The sequence below is a fragment of the Argopecten irradians genome, chromosome 4, assembly GCF_041381155.1.
Source record: "Argopecten irradians isolate NY chromosome 4, Ai_NY, whole genome shotgun sequence".
Classification (NCBI taxonomy): domain Eukaryota; kingdom Metazoa; phylum Mollusca; class Bivalvia; order Pectinida; family Pectinidae; genus Argopecten; species Argopecten irradians.
The window spans coordinates 1,382,740-1,404,713 of NC_091137.1; the positions used below are offsets into that span (position 1 = coordinate 1,382,740).

The 21,974-nt window shown below is 36.3% G+C and overlaps 1 protein-coding gene across 1 annotated transcript in view; it reads left to right on the top strand.

Moving 5' to 3' along the window:
- The window catches only part of LOC138322026 (cubilin-like), a 157,923-nt gene that overhangs the window by 113,470 nt on the left and 22,479 nt on the right, over positions 1-21,974 (top strand). Inside the window, exons 42-50 of the mRNA XM_069266083.1 lie at positions 1,853-2,005; positions 3,908-4,029; positions 6,003-6,228; positions 14,287-14,471; positions 14,901-15,060; positions 17,783-17,932; positions 19,292-19,480; positions 19,795-19,921; positions 20,965-21,182. Of these exons, the coding sequence (XP_069122184.1) occupies positions 1,853-2,005; positions 3,908-4,029; positions 6,003-6,228; positions 14,287-14,471; positions 14,901-15,060; positions 17,783-17,932; positions 19,292-19,480; positions 19,795-19,921; positions 20,965-21,182 (1,530 nt within the window). The remainder of the gene's footprint in view (positions 1-1,852; positions 2,006-3,907; positions 4,030-6,002; positions 6,229-14,286; positions 14,472-14,900; positions 15,061-17,782; positions 17,933-19,291; positions 19,481-19,794; positions 19,922-20,964; positions 21,183-21,974) is intronic.

A 21,974-nucleotide genomic window follows, 5' to 3' on the forward strand; every position in this document is an offset into this window, starting at 1 on the left:
TCTATATATACAATGTTGACTGTCCCTTTTGTGGTCTTTAGAGACAGGGTTAACTGTCCCTTTGGTGGTTTTTATAGACAGGGTTGATTGATCTTGAGTGGTCTTTTTAGACAGGGTTGGCTGTATATGAACGTGATCGCCATTTAATTTTAATCAGTAACCATAGAGGATGCAATGGCTGACTAATCGTAGATATAATCGGACATAGCCCTTTGACTCCAGTAATCTGTAAAGAAATAACAAAGCCATGAACATACTAGTAATATCCTAACAGACTGCTCCTTTGCTCATTAAATTCAATTTCAATCATCTAAGGTCATGTACTGCCAGATAAGTACCACATGCAGATTTCCAGTGAACTGAAAAACCAGCTAGTAAATTGGTCTTTGTTGTTTTGATCATTATATTAATTATGGACAAATAGGAGTCCATTATGTAACTGGTTGCCAATAATTAGGGGGTCACTGTCCATCATTCCTCAAAATAATGGACAGTCTATATTGAACAAAGGAAAAAAACCGCTGTTGTAAGGAAAACGAAACAAAATGGGACTAACCAAAATTTTACAAATTTTACATTGATGTTCACTGCTGCATCAAAATAATTACTTCCCTCATAATCATAACTTTAACTCAATCTGAAATTTTTAAAAATCATAATACGAGTCTTGCATTAAAATTTGTTTACTGTTAATTAGTGATCTGATAAGGAAACATATTTAGTCTAAAAAACTGATGAGGAATATCAAATATCTCACAATCCTTATAACATATAAGTATGGTTAATCATAATATGTTTAAAATAATAACCTGTCAAATCTGACACCTGCTTTTCATACATCCTATCAGTAACTGTTGAACATCAACCATAGCAACCATGTGTGGTTATTTTATCATATATATATAACATGCGCATGGTCGATTATGAAAAAAACCCACACGAGTGTTTGAATTGTAGAGAAATGTTACCTAGTATGAATGTATTTGATGTAAAGTTAGACAATGCACCTGACCTTATGCGAATAAAAAGGTCTCCCCAAACAGCCAACAATTACTCCACTTAGAACTATGTAATCTGAATCACAACTGGGTATATCCCCAAATGATGACTGGGTAAGGAATATATCACTATAACACTATCCATATCAAAAACACAGTTGTACCTCCTAAGGTGTAAAACTAAATGATGGTGCATGCATCTCGACATTGTTAGTCCATTATTTGTCACAGGTGAGTGAACACCTTTGTACTACCTGAAGTGGGATGTACTATTTCTCAAACAGGGTACTCAAGGTAGAGGATAGTGGTATGATGTGTTTTAAGTAGGATAAATTCTTCAGTTTGTTCATTATTAGAGAGAATGGATTGTACCTCTCCCGTTCGGAAATTATCCATTACTTATGGCATACCGTGGCGTCTGTGCGTTCATCCTTCTATCAAAAATCTTCTTCATAACCACTGCTTAGAATTTAACTAAATGTGACTGGCGATATCCTTATATTGGCCCGGAAATTATACAAATGGTTGGGCTGATATTTGGCCCGGGAATTATACAAATTGTTGGGCTGCTATTGGGTACGGGAATTATATAAATGGTTGGGCTGATATTGGGCCCGGAAATTATATAAATGGTGGGGCTGATATTGGGCACAGAAATTACATAAATGTTTCGCATTCATGAGGGATTGTGATACAAATTGTACTGTGATTGGTAATGAAATAATAATATGGTCATATTTAGAGAATTAACTAGGATTGCGATAGGGGCCCTCATACAAGACTTGCAATACATTTTGACAGTTAATGAATGAAAATGTGTTTCGCCATATTATTTTTCGCCAACCCTTTTACAGGTAACTCTGCTACTAGTCCATTAATTGGAAAATACTGTGGCAATACACAGATGCCACCACAAATCTTCTCGCCTTCACCATATCTTTGGGTCCGTTTTAGGACCGATAGGAATATAGTTGATCGAGGATTTAGCCTCAACTATGGATTCACAGGTAAGGAAGCAGTATACATCCTTAATGTTTTTGGAGATGACAGAAAAAATATGTATAATTCTGTGAACCCACTTTTTTAATGCATGCAGTATGCCTTTATGTGACTTAAGTAAAGCAAATACATGTCTGTATTAAATATACATTGAAAGATATCTTTATTCAATTTGTTTTCCACTTAACTAAGTCACTGCTGTTTTTCTCCATCCTATCCAGTCTTTCGTGATTTGATACATGGGTTAGCGCGAAATTATGGATTGAATTGCTTAAAGGGACAATTCAGGCTAAAAGAACATTAAAATTTGTACATATATCGTAAAAACCCCAGTTCTAATGGAAATTAGATCAGTCGGTTTTACTGTGATATGCCAGAAAAGCCCATGGTGGCGAAATGCGTGTGGAGTGTTCAAACTCGCTCGCTGTCCGCCATAACACATTGTGGTCGAACATCTTGTATGCCGAACCCCGTCCCTTGCTCGAAGAGTAATGTTACTTTTGTCTAGAACTGCTCAAATCGCTCTGATAATAGTGTGTTTACCTTATTAGGTGAATTGGCTCGTCTAAAAAATCATTTTATTATCTCAGTCGTTATGCAGTTCATTTGTTTAACGTGCGTGACCTTGGCACGGGTATAGATACAGCGAACATATTTTACCTGCTGAATCGTATTTATCAACGATTTATAATTACAACGGTATAGATTAAAATACTAAACAATGACGTGGAATTTGTCAATATAATGTAGAACAATACATTTATGCCATATTTTGCTTCTTGGTTATGTAAAAGAATTAGCCTGAGTGAATTGTCCCTTTAATTATTGCTGTAGTCAAGGTTCACATGCAAATGAGGGGTATACTATGGTTTTTAATGATCACTATGGGACATGATGTTATGGTTTGACTAGATCTCTATGGGTCAAGATGTTATGGTTTGTCCTGATCTCTATGGGCCATGATGTTATGGTTTTTAATTATCTCTATGGGACATGATGTTATGGTTTTTTAACGCTCTCTATTGGGTCATGATGTTATGGTTTGTCTAGATCTCTATGGGTCATGATGTTATGGTTTGACTAGATCTCTATGGGTCATGATACTATGGTTTGTTAAGATCTCTATGGGTCATGATGTTATGGTTTGTCTAGATCTCTATGGGTCATGATGTTATGGTTTGTCTAGATCTCTATGGGTCATGATGTTATGGTTTGTCTAGATCTCTATGGGTCATGATGTTATGGTTTGTCATGATCTCTATGGGTCATGATGTTATGGTTTGTCTAGATCTCTATGGGTCATGATGTTATGGTTTGACTAGATCTCTATGGGTCATGATGTTATGGTTTGACTAGATCTCTATGGGTCATGATGTTATGGTTTGTCTAGATCTCTATGGGTCATGATGTTATGGTTTGTCTAGATCTCTATGGGTCATGATACTATGGTTTGTCATGATCTGTATAGGTCATGATACTATGGTTTGTCATGATATGTATAGGTACTGATGTTGTGGTTTGTTTTGATCTCTATGGGTCATGATGTTATGGTTTGGAAGTGGTTATGGTTTGTTATTTATAGATTGAAGTGGTTATGGTTTGTTATTTATAGATTGAAGTGGTTATGGTTTGTTATTTATAGATTGAAGTGGTTATGGTTTGTTATTTATAGATTGAAGTGGTTATGGTTTGTTATTTATAGATTGAAGTTTATGGTTTGTTATTTATAGATTGAAGTGGTTATGGTTTGTTATTTATAGATTGAAGTGGTTATGGTTTGTTATTTATAGATTGAAGTGGTTATGGTTTGTTATTTATAGATTGAAGTGGTTATTGTTTGTTGTTTACAGATTGTGATGGTTATGGTTTGTTGTTTACATATTGTGATGGTTATGGTTTGTTGTTTACAGATTGTGGTGGAATCCTTACTCAGGATAATGGAGTGATCATGAGTCCTAACTATCCAAACTTGTACAATCACAGTGACTCATGTGCATGGCTCATACAAGCTCCTGGTGGCTCACGCATCAATGTAAGTAATGTCAGTCAAAATAAAGCTCCTGGTGTCTCTCACATCAATGTAATACCATCAGTCGAGAGACAAACTCCTGGTGTCCCAAGAATCAGTGCAAGTAATGTCAGCCAAATTACATGATTCTGGTGTCTCAATCATCATGGTAAGTAATGTCAGTCAATACACAATCTCCTTGTGGCTCATGTATCAATGCTTGAAATCTTAAACAAAATACAAGCTCCTTGTGGCCCAAGTGTCAATGTAAGTAATGTCAGTCAAAATACAAGCTTCTGGTGGCTCAGGTATCAATGTTAGTAAAATATCTGTCAAAATACAAGTTCCTTGTGGCTCAAACATCAATGTTAGTAATCTTAGACAAAATACAAGCTCCTGGTGGCCCAAGTGTCAATGTAAGTAATGTCAGTCAAAATACAAGCTTCTGGTGTCTCAAGTATCAATATAAGTAATATCTGTCAAAATACAAGTTCCTTGTAGCTCAAACATCAATGTTAGTAATCTTAGACAAAATATAAGCTCCTGATGGCTCTCACAGCCATGTAAGTAATGTCAGTCAATATACAACCTCGTTGTGACTCAAGCATCAATGTAAGTAATATCCGTCAAACTTCAAGCTCCCGGTGGCTTAAGTATCAATGTTAGTGAACTCAGTCAAATTACTACATCCTTGTGGTTTCAGCATCAATTTAAGTAATGTCAGTAAATATACAAGCTCCTGGTGGCCACGAATTAATTATTATTACATGACATAGCTGGCTTTTGGATCAGCGTTAGCCTATATTACTATTACAAGCTACAGCTGGCTTTTGGATCAGTGTTAGCCTATATTATTATTACAGGTATCAGCTGGCTTTTGGTTCAGTGTTAGCCTATATTATCATTACAGGTTCCAGATGGCTTTTGGATCAGTTTTAGCCTATATTATTATTACAGGTTCCAGCTGGCTTTTGGATCAGTGTTAGCCAATATTACTATTACAAGCTACAGCTGGCTTTTGGTTCAGTGTAAGCCTCTATTATTATTACAAGCTACAGCTGGCTTTTGGATCTTTTGGATCAGTGTTAGCCTATTTTATTATTACAGGTTCCAGCTTTCGTTTGGATCAGTGTTAGCCTATTGTATTATTACAGGTTCCAGCTGGCTTTTGGATCAGTGTTAGCCTATATTATTATTACAGGTTCCAGATGGCTTTTGGATCAGTTTAGCCTATATTATTATTACAGGTTCCAGCTGGCGTTTTGATCAATGTTAGCCTATTTTATTATTACAGGTTCCAGCTGGCTTTTGGATCAGTGTTAGCCTATATTATTATTACAGGTTCCAGATGGCTTTTAGATCAGTTTTAGCCTATATTATTATTACAGGTTCCAGCTTTCGTTTGGATCAGTGTTAGCCTATATTATTATTACAGGTTCCAGCTGGCTTTTGGATCAGTGTTAGCCTATATTATTATTACAGGTTCCAGATGGCTTTTGAATCAGTGTTAGCCTATATTATTATTACAGGCTACAGCTGGCTTTTGGATCAGTGTTAGCTTATATTATCATTACAGGCTACAGCTGGCTTTTGGATCAGTTTAGCCTATATTATTATTACAGGTTACAGCTGCCTTTTGGATCAGTGTTAGCCTCTATTATTATTACAGACTACAGCTAGCTTTTGGATCAGTTTTAAACTATATTAATATTATAATATTACAGGTACCAGCTGGCATTTGGATCAGTGTCAGTCTACGTTATTATCACTGGCTCCAGGTAGCTCTTGGATCAGTGTTAGCCTTTATTATTCGATCATGCCTCACATACTGGCCGATAAAAGTATGTCGAATGAATTTTATCCGTTAATACAAAATGATTTATCCGTCAATACAAAATGATTTATCCGCCAATACAAGCTATGTGAATATGGTCCACATCTGACGGAATTTCTTCTTCAGATTTATAGATATTATAGCCTAGACCTTCCTTTTATAGGTTCAATTTACTAACTTCAACCTTGAAAGGCATACTCGCTGTCAGTTTGATTACGTTGAAGTATTGAATGGCCCTTACTCGAACTCTCCATCAGTTGGGAAATATTGTGGTACAACAGCGCCCTCTACATTTACATCTCAGTACAACGCTATTCGAGTCTACTTTAAGTCGGATTCCTCCATCAACTACCAAGGGTTCCGTCTTACTTATTCCTTCCAGTCAGGAGGTAACGTTCAACTGTCTTAAATCCCATCCAAAGGAAAATAGAATTGATAGATACATAATCAAGTCTATAACAGGTATAGAAACAAAAGCGTTTGATATCACTGCAAGCAGGTGTAATGGAGTAGGGGGTGGGGATTGGAAGCGAGTTTATGAATTTAGGTCTTCAGAGTAAAAGTTATATGGATATTGCTTTCTGTCAATGAATTAGTAGACTTACTGTTGTTTAATCATGTTTATTTTGTTAACTGTGTCTAATTGTATAACCTTACGATCATGTGACCTGGCTTAATAATTTAAGGTTATAAATAAAAAAATAATTACCATGACACATTTAGTTATGATTTTATTAACAGACTTATAAACTTGATACCGCCTTACCTTATACCCTAGACTGCTTCATCCTATAACCTTGTAACTACCTTATTTTATACCCTAGACTGCTTCATCCTATAACCTTGTAACTACCTTATTTTATACCCTAGACTGCTTCATCCTATAACCTTGTATCTACCTTACCTTATACCCTAGACTGCTTCATCCTATAACCTTGTAACTACCTTATCTTATACCCTAGACTGCTTCATCCTATAACCTTGTAACTACCTTATTTTATACCCTAGACTGCTTCATCCTATAACCTTGTAACTACCTTATCTTATTCCCTAGACTGCTTCATCCTATAACCTTGTAACTACCTTATCTTATACCCTAGACTGCTTCATCCTATAACCTTGTAACTACCTTATCTTATACCCTAGACTGCTTCATCCTATAACCTTGTAACTACCTTATCTTATACCCTAGACTGCTTCATCCTATAACCTTGTAACTACCTTATCTTATACCCTAGACTGCTTCATCCTATAACCTTGTAACTACCTTATCTTATATCCTAGACTGCTTCATCCTATAACCTTGTATCTACCTTATCTTATATCCTAGACTGCTTCATCCTATAACCTTGTAACTACCTTATCTTATACCCTAGACTGCTTCATCCTATAACCTTGTAACTACCTTATCTTATACCCTAGACTGCTTCATCCTATAACCTTGTAACTACCTTATCTTATATCCTAGACTACTTCATCCTATAACCTTGTAACTACCTTATCTTATACCCTAGACTGCTTCATCCTATAACCTTGTAACTACCTTATCTTATACCCTAGACTGCTTCATCCTATAACCTTGTAACTACCTTATCTTATACCCTAGACTGCTTCATCCTATAACCTTGTAACTACCTTATCTTATACCCTAGACTGCTTCATCCTATAACCTTGTAACTACCTTATCTTATACCCTAGACTGCTTCATCCTATAACCTTGTAACTACCTTATCTTATACCCTAGACTGCTTCATCCTATAACCTTGTAACTACCTTATCTTATACCCTAGACTGCTTCATCCTATAACCTTGTATCTACCTTATCTTATACCCTAGACTGCTTCATCCTATAACCTTGTAACTACCTTATTTTATACCCTAGACTGTTTCATTCTATAACCTTGTAACTACCTTATCTTATACCCTAGACTGCTTCATCCTATAACCTTGTAACTACCTTATTTTATACCCTAGACTGCTTCATCCTATAACCTTGTAACTACCTTACCTTATACCCTAGACTGCTTCATCCTATAACCTTGTAACTACCTTATCTTATACCCTAGACTGCTTCATCCTATAACCTTGTATCTACCTTATCTTATATCCCTAGACTGCTGCTTCATCCTATAACCTTGTAACTACCTTACCTTATACCCTAGACTGCTTCATCCTTTAACCTTGTAACTACCTTATCTTATACCCTATACTGCTTCATCCTATAACCTTGTAACTACCTTATTTTATACCCTAGACTGCTTCATCCTATAACCTTGTAACTACCTTATCTTATACCCTAGACTGCTTCATCCTATAACCTTGTAACTACCTTATCTTATATCCTAGACTGCTTCATCCTATAACCTTGTATCTACCTTATCTTATACCCTAGACTGCTTCATCCTATAACCTTGTAACTACCTTATCTTATACCCTAGACTGCTTCATCCTATAACCTTGTAACTACCTTATCTTATACCCTAGACTGCTTCATCCTATAACCTTGTAACTACCTTATCTTATACCCTAGACTGCCTCATCCTATAACCTTGTAACTACCTTATCTTATACCCTAGACTGCTTCATCCTATAACCTTGTAACTACCTTAACTTATACCCTAGACTGCTTCATCCTATAACCTTGTAACTAACTTATCTTATACCCTAGACTGCTTCATCCTATAACCTTGTAACTACCTTATCTTATACCCTAGACTGCTTCATCCTATAACCTTGTAACTACCTTATCTTATATCCTAGACTACTTCATCCTATAACCTTGTAACTACCTTATTTTATACCCTAGACTGCTTCATCCTATAACCTTGTAACTACCTTATTTTATACCCTAGACTGCTTCATCCTATAACCTTGTAACTACCTTATCTTATACCCTAGACTGCTTCATCCTATAACCTTGTAACTACCTTATCTTATACCCTAGACTGCTTCATCCTATAACCTTGTAACTACCTTATCTTATACCCTAGACTGCTTCATCCTATAACCTTGTATCTACCTTATCTTATACCCTAGACTGCTTCATCCTATAACCTTGTATCTACCTTATCTTATACCCTAGACTGCTTCATCCTATAACCTTGTAACTACCTTATTTTATACCCTAGACTGCTTCATCCTATAACCTTGTAACTACCTTATCTTATACCCTAGACTGCTTCATCCTATAACCTTGTAACTACCTTATCTTATACCCTAGACTGCTTCATCCTATAACCTTGTAACTACCTTATCTTATACCCTAGACTGCTTCATCCTATAACCTTGTAACTACCTTATCTTATACCCTAGACTGCTTCATCCTATAACCTTGTAACTACCTTATCTTATACCCTAGACTGCTTCATCCTATAACCTTGTAACTACCTTATCTTATACCCTAGACTGCTTCATCCTATAACCTTGTAACTACCTTATCTTATACCCTAGACTGCTTCATCCTATAACCTTGTAACTACCTTATCTTATACCCTAGACTGCTTCATCCTATAACCTTGTAACTACCTTATCTTATACCCTAGACTGCTTCATCCTATAACCTTGTAACTACCTTATCTTATACCCTAGACTGCTTCATCCTATAACCTTGTAACTACCTTATCTTATACCCTAGACTGCTTCATCCTATAACCTTGTAACTACCTTATCTTATACCCTAGACTGCTTCATCCTATAACCTTGTAACTACCTTATCTTATACCCTAGACTGCTTCATCCTATAACCTTGTAACTACCTTATCTTATACCCTAGACTGCTTCATCCTATAACCTTGTAACTACCTTATCTTATACCCTAGACTGCTTCATCCTATAACCTTGTAACTACCTTATCTTATACCCTAGACTGCTTCATCCTATAACCTTGTATCTACCTTATCTTATACCCTAGACTGCTTCATCCTATAACCTTGTAACTACCTTATCTTATACCCTAGACTGCTTCATCCTATAACCTTGTAACTACCTTATTTTATACCCTAGACTGCTTCATCCTATAACCTTGTAACTACCTTATTTTATACCCTAGACTGCTTCATCCTATAACCTTGTAACTACCTTATCTTATACCCTAGACTGCTTCATCCTATAACCTTGTAACTACCTTATCTTATACCCTAGACTGCTTCATCCTATAACCTTGTAACTACCTTATCTTATACCCTAGACTGCTTCATCCTATAACCTTGTATCTACCTTATCTTATACCCTAGACTGCTTCATCCTATAACCTTGTAACTACCTTTATCTTATACCCTAGACTGCTTCATCCTATAACCTTGTAACTACCTTATCTTATACCCTAGACTGCTTCATCCTATAACCTTGTAACTACCTTATCTTATACCCTAGACTGCTTCATCCTATAACCTTGTAACTACCTTATCTTATACCCTAAGACTGCTTCATCCTATAACCTTGTAACTACCTTATTTTATACCCTAGACTGCTTCATCCTATAACCTTGTAACTACCTTATCTTATACCCTAGACTGCTTCATCCTATAACCTTGTAACTACCTTATTTTATACCCTAGACTGCTTCATCCTATAACCTTGTAACTACCTTATCTTATACCCTAGACTGCTTCATCCTATAACCTTGTAACTACCTTATCTTATACCCTAGACTGCTTCATCCTATAACCTTGTAACTACCTTATCTTATACCCTAGACTGCTTCATCCTATAACCTTGTAACTACCTTATCTTATACCCTAGACTGCTTCATCCTATAACCTTGTATCTACCTTATCTTATACCCTAGACTGCTTCATCCTATAACCTTGTAACTACCTTATCTTATATACCCTAGACTGCTTCATCCTATAACCTTGTATCTACCTTATCTTATACCCTAGACTGCTTCATCCTATAACCTTGTAACTACCTTATCTTATACCCTAGACTGCTTCATCCTATAACCTTGTAACTACCTTATCTTATACCCTAGACTGCTTCATCCTATAACCTTGTAACTACCTTATCTTATACCCTAGACTGCTTCATCCTATAACCTTGTAACTACCTTATATTCCCTAGACTGCTTCATCCTATAACCTTGTATCTACCTTATCTTATACCCTAGACTGCTTCATCCTATAACCTTGTAACTACCTTATCTTATACCCTAGACTGCTTCATCCTATAACCTTGTAACTACCTTATTTTATACCCTAGACTGCTTCATCCTATAACCTTGTAACTACCTTATCTTATACCCTAGACTGCTTCATCCTATAACCTTGTATCTACCTTATCTTATACCCTAGACTGCTTCATCCTATAACCTTGTAACTACCTTATCTTATACCCTAGACTGCTTCATCCTATAACCTTGTAACTACCTTATCTTATACCCTAGACTGCTTCATCCTATAACCTTGTAACTACCTTATCTTATACCCTAGACTGCTTCATCCTATAACCTTGTAACTACCTTATCTTATACCCTAGACTGCTTCATCCTATAACCTTGTAACTACCTATATCTTATACCCTAGACTGCTTCATCCTATAACCTTGTAACTACCTTATCTTATACCCTAGACTGCTTCATCCTATAACCTTGTAACTACCTTATCTTATACCCTAGACTGCTTCATCCTATAACCTTGTAACTACCTTATCTTATACCCTAGACTGCTTCATCCTATAACCTTGTAACTACCTTATCTTATACCCTAGACTGCTTCATCCTATAACCTTGTAACTACCTTATCTTATACCCTAGACTGCTTCATCCTATAACCTTGTAACTACCTTATCTTATACCCTAGACTGCTTCATCCTATAACCTTGTAACTACCTTATCTTATACCCTAGACTGCTTCATCCTATAACCTTGTAACTACCTTATCTTATACCCTAGACTGCTTCATCCTATAACCTTGTAACTACCTTATCTTATACCCTAGACTGCTTCATCCTATAACCTTGTAACTACCTTATCTTATACCCTAGACTGCTTCATCCTATAACCTTGTAACTACCTTATATTATACCCTAGACTGCTTCATCCTATAACCTTGTAACTACCTTATCTTTATACCCTAGACTGCTTCATCCTATAACCTTGTAACTACCTTATCTTATACCCTAGACTGCTTCATCCTATAACCTTGTAACTACCTTATTTTATACCCTAGACTGCTTCATCCTATAACCTTGTAACTACCTTATATTATACCCTAGACTGCTTCATCCTATAACCTTGTATCTACCTTATGTTATATCCTAGACTGCTTCATCCTATAACCTTGTATCTACCTTATGTTATATCCTAGACTGCTTCATCCTATAACCTTGTATCTACCTTATCTTATACCCTAGACTGCTTCATCCTATAACCTTGTAACTACCTTATCTTATACCCTAGACTGCTTCATCCTATAACCTTGTAACTACCTTATGTTTGTTATCCTAGACTGCTTTCATCCTATAACCTTGTATCTACCTTATGTTATATCCTAGACTGCTTCATCCTATAACCTTGTATCTACCTTATCTTATACCCTAGACTGCTTCATCCTATAACCTTGTATCTACCTTATCTTATACCCTAGACTGCTTCATCCTATAACCTTGTAACTACCTTATCTTATACCCTAGACTGCTTCATCCTATAACCTTGTATCTACCTTATCTTATATCCTAGACTGCTTCATCCTATAACCTTGTATCTACCTTATCTTATACCCTAGACTGCTTATCCTATAACCTTGTAACTACCTTATCTTATACCCTAGACTGCTTCATCCTATAACTTGTCTTTATAATAGACCCCCTTATATTATATCCCCGAGTCGCCTTATCTTTTAGTGATGAACCGCCTTATATATTAACCTTGATGCCACCTTATCTTATAATCTTATGTCCTTGGCCGCCTTATCTCACAAACTTGTAACCGCCTTATCTTATATCCTAGATCACCTTATCTTACTAGTGTGAATCAGCCTTACCTTATATCCTTTATCATCTTATCTTATAACTATGTGACCGCCTTATCTTATATCCTAGATCACCTTATCTTATAAGTGTGAATCCGCCTTACCTTATATCCTAGATCACCTTATCTTATAAGTGTGAATCCGCCTTATCTTATATCCTATATCTTATAACTGTGTGACCGCCTTATCTTATATCCTAGATATATCCTAGATCACATTATACGCATATAAGACTGTTTTATCTTATATCCTAGATCACTTTTTCTTATAACTGTGCACCGCCTTATATAATATCCTATATCACCTTATCTTATAACTGTGTGACCATCTTATATTATATCCTAGATCACTTCATTTTATAACTGTGTGACCGCCTTATCTTATATCCTAGATCACTTCACCTTATAACTGTGTGACCGCCTTATCTTATATCCTAGATCATCTTATCTTATAACTATGTGACCACCTTATCTTATATCCTAGATCACGTCATCTTATAACTGTGTGACCGCCTTATATTATATCCTAGATCATCTTATCTTATAACTATGTGACCACCTTATCTTATATCCTAGATCACGTCATCTTATAACTGTGTGACCGCCTTATATTATATCCTAGATCATCTTATCTTATAACTATGTGACCACCTTATCTTATATCCTAGATCACGTCATCTTATAACTATGTGACCACCTTATCTTATATCCTAGATCACGTCATCTTATAACTATGTGACCACCTTATCTTATATCCTAGATCACTTCATCTTATAACTGTGTGACCGCCTTATATTATATCCTAGATCATCTTATCTTATAGCTATGTGACCACCTTATCTTATATCCTATATCACGTCATCTTATAACTATGTGACCGCCTTATATTATATCCTAGATCATCTTATCTTATAACTTTGTGACCAACTTATCTTATATCCTAGATCAATTCATCTTATAACTATGTGCCCACCTTATCTTATATCCTAGATCAATTCATCTTATAACTATGTGACCACCTTATCTTATATCCTAGATCACTTCATCTTATAACAATGTGACCACCTTATCTTATATCCTAGATCACTTCATCTTATAACTGTGTGACCGCCTTATATTATATCCTAGATCATCTTATCTTATAGCTATGTGACCACCTTATCTTATATCCTAGATCACCTTATCTTATAATTATGTTACCACCTTATCTTATATCATAGATAACATTATCTTATAACCATGTGACCGCCTTATCGTATATCCTAGATCACCTTATCTTTATAATCATGTGACCACCTTATATTATATCCTGGACTGCCTTATCGTATATCCTAGATCACCTTATGTTATAATCATGAGACCGCCTTATCTTATATCATAGATAACATTATCTTATAACCATGAGACCGCATTATCTGATATCCCAGTTTCCTTATTGTGTGGACCATGCAGCCTTTTGATTTTTGGTGTGTTGATGTAGGCTGTGGAGGATTATATCATGGTAACGATGGACAGATCACGAGTCCAAACTACCCACAGAGCTATCCACACAGGACAGAATGTGTTTGGGATATCAATGTTGCCCTTGGTTACCATGTGGCCTTGACGTTTAATCCACCATTTGACCTTGAAAGCCATGCCTCCTGTAGCTGGGATTATGTGGAGGTAAATAATTGTTATAACAGTTATAGGTCAGCAACACAGCCATTTCACCAAAGGATATACTGTATACTAAATTTCTTTCACGGCTACTAAATTCGGATATCCATTTCGAAACAAATTCGCGAAGATTGGCTTTCACAAATTTGAAGCTTGGCTGAAAATTTCTATCGGTATCGATGGTTATATGTTAATTCACAGATATAAACTTCTGGCAATTTTTACTTGTATCACGAAATTCGCGAAAGTAAACTACATCGAAAGAATGTTGACATACAGTACTTTAAAAAAAACATAAATCAAAGTTCATAAGGTTGGAATCTTCGTGTTTTTATTAACAAAACCATTTCTATTAATGCAGTAATGTGGCTTGCTATTTGAGTATGATTATTTCGTAACTCAGTCAAAGATGAAGTCATACTCTGTAATTCCTAGGTAAGCAATGGCCTTTGGAATGGATCCTTAGTACCTCTCGGTAGATGGTGCAGTAATTTGACACCACCGCCACAAAACTCGACAACCAATCGGATGGTTGTAACTTTCCGCTCAGACATCAATACAAACGGCAATGGCTTTTCTGCAAACTGGACAGTAGGTAAGTCACGTAACGAATAGTGAAAGCGGGGATAATACAATACGTAGTCATTCAGTATAGTAAAGCGGGGATGTGAACCTTACGTAGTCATAATGTGTACTGAATCGGGAATGTGAATCTTACGTAGTCATTAAGTATAGTAAAGCAAGGATGTGAATCTTACGTAGTCATTACGTATACTGAAGCAGGGATGTGAACCTTACGTAGTCATTAAGTATACTGAATGAGGGATGTGAACCTTACGTAGTCATTACGTATACTGAAGCAGAGATGTGAACCTTACGTAGTCATTATGTATAGTAAAGCAGGGATGTGAATACTAGTCTTACGTATAGTCATTAAGTATAGTAAAGCAGGATGTGAATCTTACGTAGTCATTAAGTATACTGAAGCAGGGATGTGAATCTTACGTAGTCATTAAGTATACTGAAGCAGGGATGTGAATCTTACGTAGTCATTAAGTATACTGAAGCAGGGATGTGAATCTTACGTAGTCATTAAGTATACTGAAGCAGGGATGTGAATCTTACGTAGTCATTACGTATAGTAAAGCAGGGATGTGAATCTTACGTAGGCATTACGTATAGTAAAGCGGGGATGTGAATCTTACGTAGTCATTACGTATACTGAAGCGGGGATGTGAATCTTACGTAGTCATTACGTATAGTAAAGCAGGGATGTGAATCTTACGTAGTCATTAAGTATAGTAAAGCAGGGATGTGAATCTTACGTAGTCATTAAGTATAGTTAAGCGGGGATGTGAACCTTACGTAGTCATTACGTATACTGAAGCGGGGATGTGAATCTTACGTAGTCATTACGTATAGTAAAGCAGGGATGTGAATCTTACGTAGTCATTACGTATACTGAAGCGGGGATGTGAATCTTACGTAGTCATTACGTATACTGAAGCAGGGATGTGAACCTTACTTAGGCATTAAGTATAGTTAAGCGGGGATGTGAATCTTACGTAGTCATTACGTATACTGAAGCGGGGATGTGAATCTTACGTAGTCATTACGTATACTGAAGCAGGGATGTGAATCTTACGTAGTCATTACGTATACTGAAGCAGAGATGTGAACCTTACGTAGTCATTAAGTATACTGAAGCAGGGATGTGAATCTTAAGTAGTCATTACGTATACTGAAGCAGGGATGTGAATCTTACCTAGTCATTACGTATACTGAAGCAGAGACTGGATGTGAACCTTACGTAGTCATTAAGTATACTGAAGCAGGGATGTGAATCTTAAGTAGTCATTAAGTATACTGAATGAGGGATTTGAACCTTACTTAGGCATTTAGTATAGTTATGCGGGGATGTGAATCTTACGTAGTCATTACGTATACTGAAGCGGGGATGTGAATCTTACGTAGTCATTACGTATACTGGGGATGTGAATCTTACGTAGTCATTAAGTATACTGAAGCAGGGATGTGAACCTTACGTAGTCATTAAGTATACTGAAGCAGGGATGTGAATCTTACGTAGTCATTACGTATACTGAAGCGGGGATGTGAATCTTACGTAGTCATTACGTATACTGAAGCGGGGATGTGAATCTTACGTAGTCATTACGTATACTGAAGCAGGGATGTGAATCTTACGTAGTCATTACGTATACTGAAGCAGGGATGTGAATCTTACGTAGTCATTACGTATACTGAAGCAGAGATGTGAACCTTACGTAGTCATTAAGTATACTGAAGCAGGGATGTGAATCTTAAGTAGTCATTACGTATACTGAAGCAGAGATGTGAACCTTACCTAGTCATTACGTATACTGAAGCGGAGATGTGAACCTTACGTAGTCAGGTTCATTACGTATACGGAATCGGAGATGTGAAACCTTGCGTAGTCATTAAGTATTACTGAAGCGGGGATGTGAACCTTACGTAGTCATTAAGTATACTGAATCAGGGATAAAAACCTTACGTAGTCATCAGGTATACTGAAGCGGGGATGTGAACTTAACGTAGGTATTAAGTATACTGAAGCGGAGATGTGAACCTTACGTAGTCATTAAGTATACTGAAGCAGGTATAAAACCTTGCGTAGTCATTAAGTATACTGAAGCGGGGATGTGAACCTTACGTAGTCATTAAGTATACTGAAGCAGGTATAAAAACCTTACGTAGTCATTAAGTATACTGAATGAGGGATCTGAACCTTACTTAGGCATTTAGTATAGTTATGCGGGGATGTGAATCTTACGTAGTCATTAAGTATACTGAAGCGGGGATGTGAATCTTACGTAGTCATTAAGTATACTGAATGAGGGATGTGAACCTTACTGAAGCGGGGATGTGAACCGTATGTAATTTTAAGTATACTGAAGCAGGGATGTAAACCTTACGTAGTCATTAAGTATACTGCATCTGGCTGATTATTCGATATAGGTATGAATTATATTGTTCATGCTAAAGTTTTAAACATTATTTGGATATATTCATTATATCTCAAGGTAAGTTACTGGTAGGAAATTTCATTTTTTTGAAAATCCTTCAAATCTGAAAAATCAAGTCATTAGTACATATATTTGAAAGCAACCATGGAAGACAAATTAACCTGATGACATATTTTTGTGTGTTTTTCGTAATTAGGGTATTAAGATCAAAATACAAAAACGTAACGAAATTCTTCAGAATAAACCAGAATGGACCATGAGTTCTAGCAAGGTTAAGATGCATGACCTTATGGTAACTTCGTTAATTTGTAGGTTGTGGTTCTGTGTATACGGAGGAAAGTGGCCGGATTGTCTCCCCTGGGTTTCCGGGGATGTACGAAAATCATCTGCTATGTAACTACACTATTATATCAGACCCTCAACGCTTCATCGTTCTCAGGTTTTCTATGTTTGATCTAGAAGGTAAGACCGATTCTTATTAGTATGTAATTGGTATTTAATTCTCTTCGTTTGACTTCTAGATTTACTTAATTTGTGTGAGTTTAGTTTTATGTCCAATGAGTGAACAAATCACTTACTGAAGCATATAGATGATCTTACATGAGCGCCTATGTGATATGAAATTTATCAAACGAATTCAATAATTTGATATGACAAGAGCCTTTAGGCGAGTAGCAAATCAAGCTATTTAACGAGTTTGATAAATGTGTTGTCACATAGTCACGAGTGTAAGGTTATATTTATCACATAACTTTTATTGATAGAGATATGAGTAGAACGTATAACTTTATAACACAGTAGAAAGTCAATATTTGTTTTACTATATGAAATGAGACAATGACACAAGTTTTGCTACTTGGAACAATTTTGAGGCAAGGACAGCGCAATGACTAATTAAACAAAAAATCAAGCAATATTTCATCCACGTATCCTCAGTAGGTACTTTTAGTAATTCTGCTGTACTTCTTCACAAAGTAACTCCAACATATAGATACATTTAAAATGTGTTAAAATATCTTTTTAATCCTACCTCATCATTGGTATTTAGCACGTTGATCTCTATATATTAGTCTATAATCGGTCTTTGACTTATCATCGTGCTAAATACCTATGCCTCACTGCTGTCTGCCATGTTGCATTCGGCTATTGCCCGACGATCGGCAATGCGCTACATGTATTTCGATTGGTCAAAAATGTGGAAAAGACAGGGACTATTACCTTTGTTATATGACTGTGAGTTTTGCCGTTTTCTGATTGGTCTAGACCGCTCGGACAGGTCTTGACAAAATGCAATGTCAACCTGAGACCGATGTACACCTGTTCAGAGGTTGACATTGCAAATACGGTAACATATAACAAGTGACGTTCACGTCAACTAAGACAATCATGCGACGTCATATATAGGCCTAGATTATGACGTCAAAACTAAATGTGACATCATAATAGTGTTATTACACATGTGTCTTACGATATTTATGACATGGCCGTAGAACATTCCTGGACGGGCCATTTATATGATAAATATTCTTCTAATCCATCAAGTACTCTTTCATGTTAGAACTATCTTTAAATTAAATTAGAACTTGATAACTCTGATAGTGTAAGATTCTAGCCTGCTAGCGCTAAATGCTTTTCAATAATGTTTATGTTCTGAAAATAATTGTCATCTTTACTTCATTTAATTATTTCATTGTTTAACTATAGCCAGGTATTTTCCATATAGCATCTCCAAGCTTTTGAATTTTTCAATATTTGATATTTTCCATATAACAGATCGGGGTTTTTAATTGTCTCAACGTTTGATATTTTCTGTTATACTAGGTGGAAGCAGTTGTCCGTATGATTACCTTCAGGCATTTGCCGGTAACAGCTCCTCTGGGAGGCGTCTTGGCCGATTCTGTGGTACTACAGTTCCACAACCCATCAGTTCCCTTGGTATGATGTTTCTACAGTTTAGAACAGACTTATCTATCATTGGACGTGGATTTTCCTTGGATTATTACACCTCAGGTAAAACTAAATCTTTCATTGATGTATTAAGGAATTAATATCATATCTATGGTGTAACTTAGGTATTGTGATCGGGCCTTGATAACTTTATATATCAGGTAAAAAACTTTATTTTCAGAATTGAGCATCAAGCTTCAAGTGAAGCGGGTATTTGGATCTTTGGATTTTAAAATTGATTTTAATTCTAGAATTAGTAAAACTTGATATCTAGTGCATATATCAAAAACGTATTGCAATAATAAATCGTTGATTAAAGGTAAATTGTCTCTTTGCGACTGACAAATAACGGGTTATATGTTCTGTCTGATTAACAGAATGTGGAGGAAACTATACACGGCCATATGGATTTATACGGACACCCCAGCAGCCGTCCGACTACCATCACAACGCAAACTGTTCCTGGCTAATTACTGTAGCACCTGACCGTGTCGTCTATTTCAAGTAAGACGTGGTTTGATATGACAAATACTCTTATAATCAATTTTTATTTGTTTTCATACTAAATCCGACTTTCTGATAGGCAGATTCTTCTTCATATACTGAAATAAAGTACGGGAATGGCGCCCGACGTTATCATGACGACACAATAGAGACGTCGACGTTGCGTATTGATTTACAAAAAAATAATCCATTGGAAAATCAATGGAATCTAACATTTAAACGTATTTTGTGTTATCAAGTAGTCTGAAAAATTAATGATAAGCACGCAGATTCGCACAGTTTGCAAACAAAATTTCTTTCATACCCCGATGAAGTTGAATAATAGTGACATCAATGCTTAAGAAAATAGGGGATATCATGTCATTATTCATTAATTGACTGGTGCATTCATGATCTTCTCTTCAGTAGATTCATGAAAAATGGCATTGTATCCCTATTCAACTATATTATTAAGGATGCAGTGACGCAAACGTGTCGTATTTTCTTTCTTTTAATTTATAGCCCAGCTACTTTTTCGTTAGCCAATCAGATATCATATATTAATGATGATGACGATGAGTAAAATGCTGACTGAATTATTTTCATGATGATGATGATGATGATGATGATGATGGTGATGAATATTATGCTGAATAAATTTTTTTTCATTGGTTATGATGATGACGATGAGTAATATGCTGGCTTATTTTTTTCATTGATGATGATGACGATGAATGTTATGCTGAATAAATATTTTTTTTCATTGATGATGATGACGACACTGTGTATTATGATGAATAAATAATTTTTTCATAGATGATGATGACGACAGTGTGTATTATGATGAATAAATTTTTTTTTTCATTGATGATGAAGACGACAATGTGTATTATGATGAATAAATATTTTTTTCATTGATGATGATGACGACAATGTGTATTATGATGAATAAATATTTTTTTCATTGATGATGATGACGACAATGTGTATTATGATGAATAAATATTTTTTTCATTGATGATGATGACGACAATAAGTGTAATGCTGAATTAATGGTGTTTCAGGTTTACTTCATTTGACATTGAATCCCATTCCTCTTGTTCATTTGACTACGTTGACCTTCGAGACGGTCCTTACTTGTCGTCCCCTCTGATCGGTCGTTACTGTGGATCTGTCGTGCCGGACATGGTCCGTACAACATCAAATACCCTATTGGTCAACTTCATCAGTGACTACTCTGTCGCTGGAGCAGGCTTCACTGCTGGTTACCGGACAGGATTCGGCAAGTATTTTCCAAGACATTTCTTGAACATAATTTTGATGTTATCGCTAAAGGTAATTTAAAGATAGACATGACTACCATGTTACTGATGATCCACAAATTACCAGACCGACAGACAGGACTACCTGGTTACTGATGATCCACCAAACACCAGACAGACAGACAGGACTACAAGGTTACTGATGATCCACCAAACACCAGACAGACAGACAGGACTACCTGGTTACTGATGATCCACCAAACACCATACAGACAGACAGGACTACCTGGTTACTGATGATCCACCAAACACCAGACAGACAGACAGGACTACCTGGTTACTGATGATCCACCAAACACCAGACAGACAGGACTACCTGGTTACTGATGATCCACCAAACCCCAGACAGACAGACAGACAGGACTACCAGGTTACTGATGATCCACCAAACACCAGACAGACAGGACTACCTGGTTACTGATGATCCACCAAACACCAGACAGACAGGACTACCAGTTTAATGATGATCCACCAAACACCAGACAGATAGACAGGACTTCCAGGTTACTAATGATCCACCAAACACCAGACAGATAGACAGGATTACCAGGATACTGATGATCCACCAAACACCCAGACAGACAGACAGGACTACCTGGTTACTGATGATCCACCAAACACCAGACAGATAGACAGGACTACCAGGTTACTGATGATCCACCAAACACCAGACAGATAGACAGGACTACCAGGTTACTGATGATCCACCAAACACCAGACAGACAGACAGGACTACCTGGTTACTGATGATC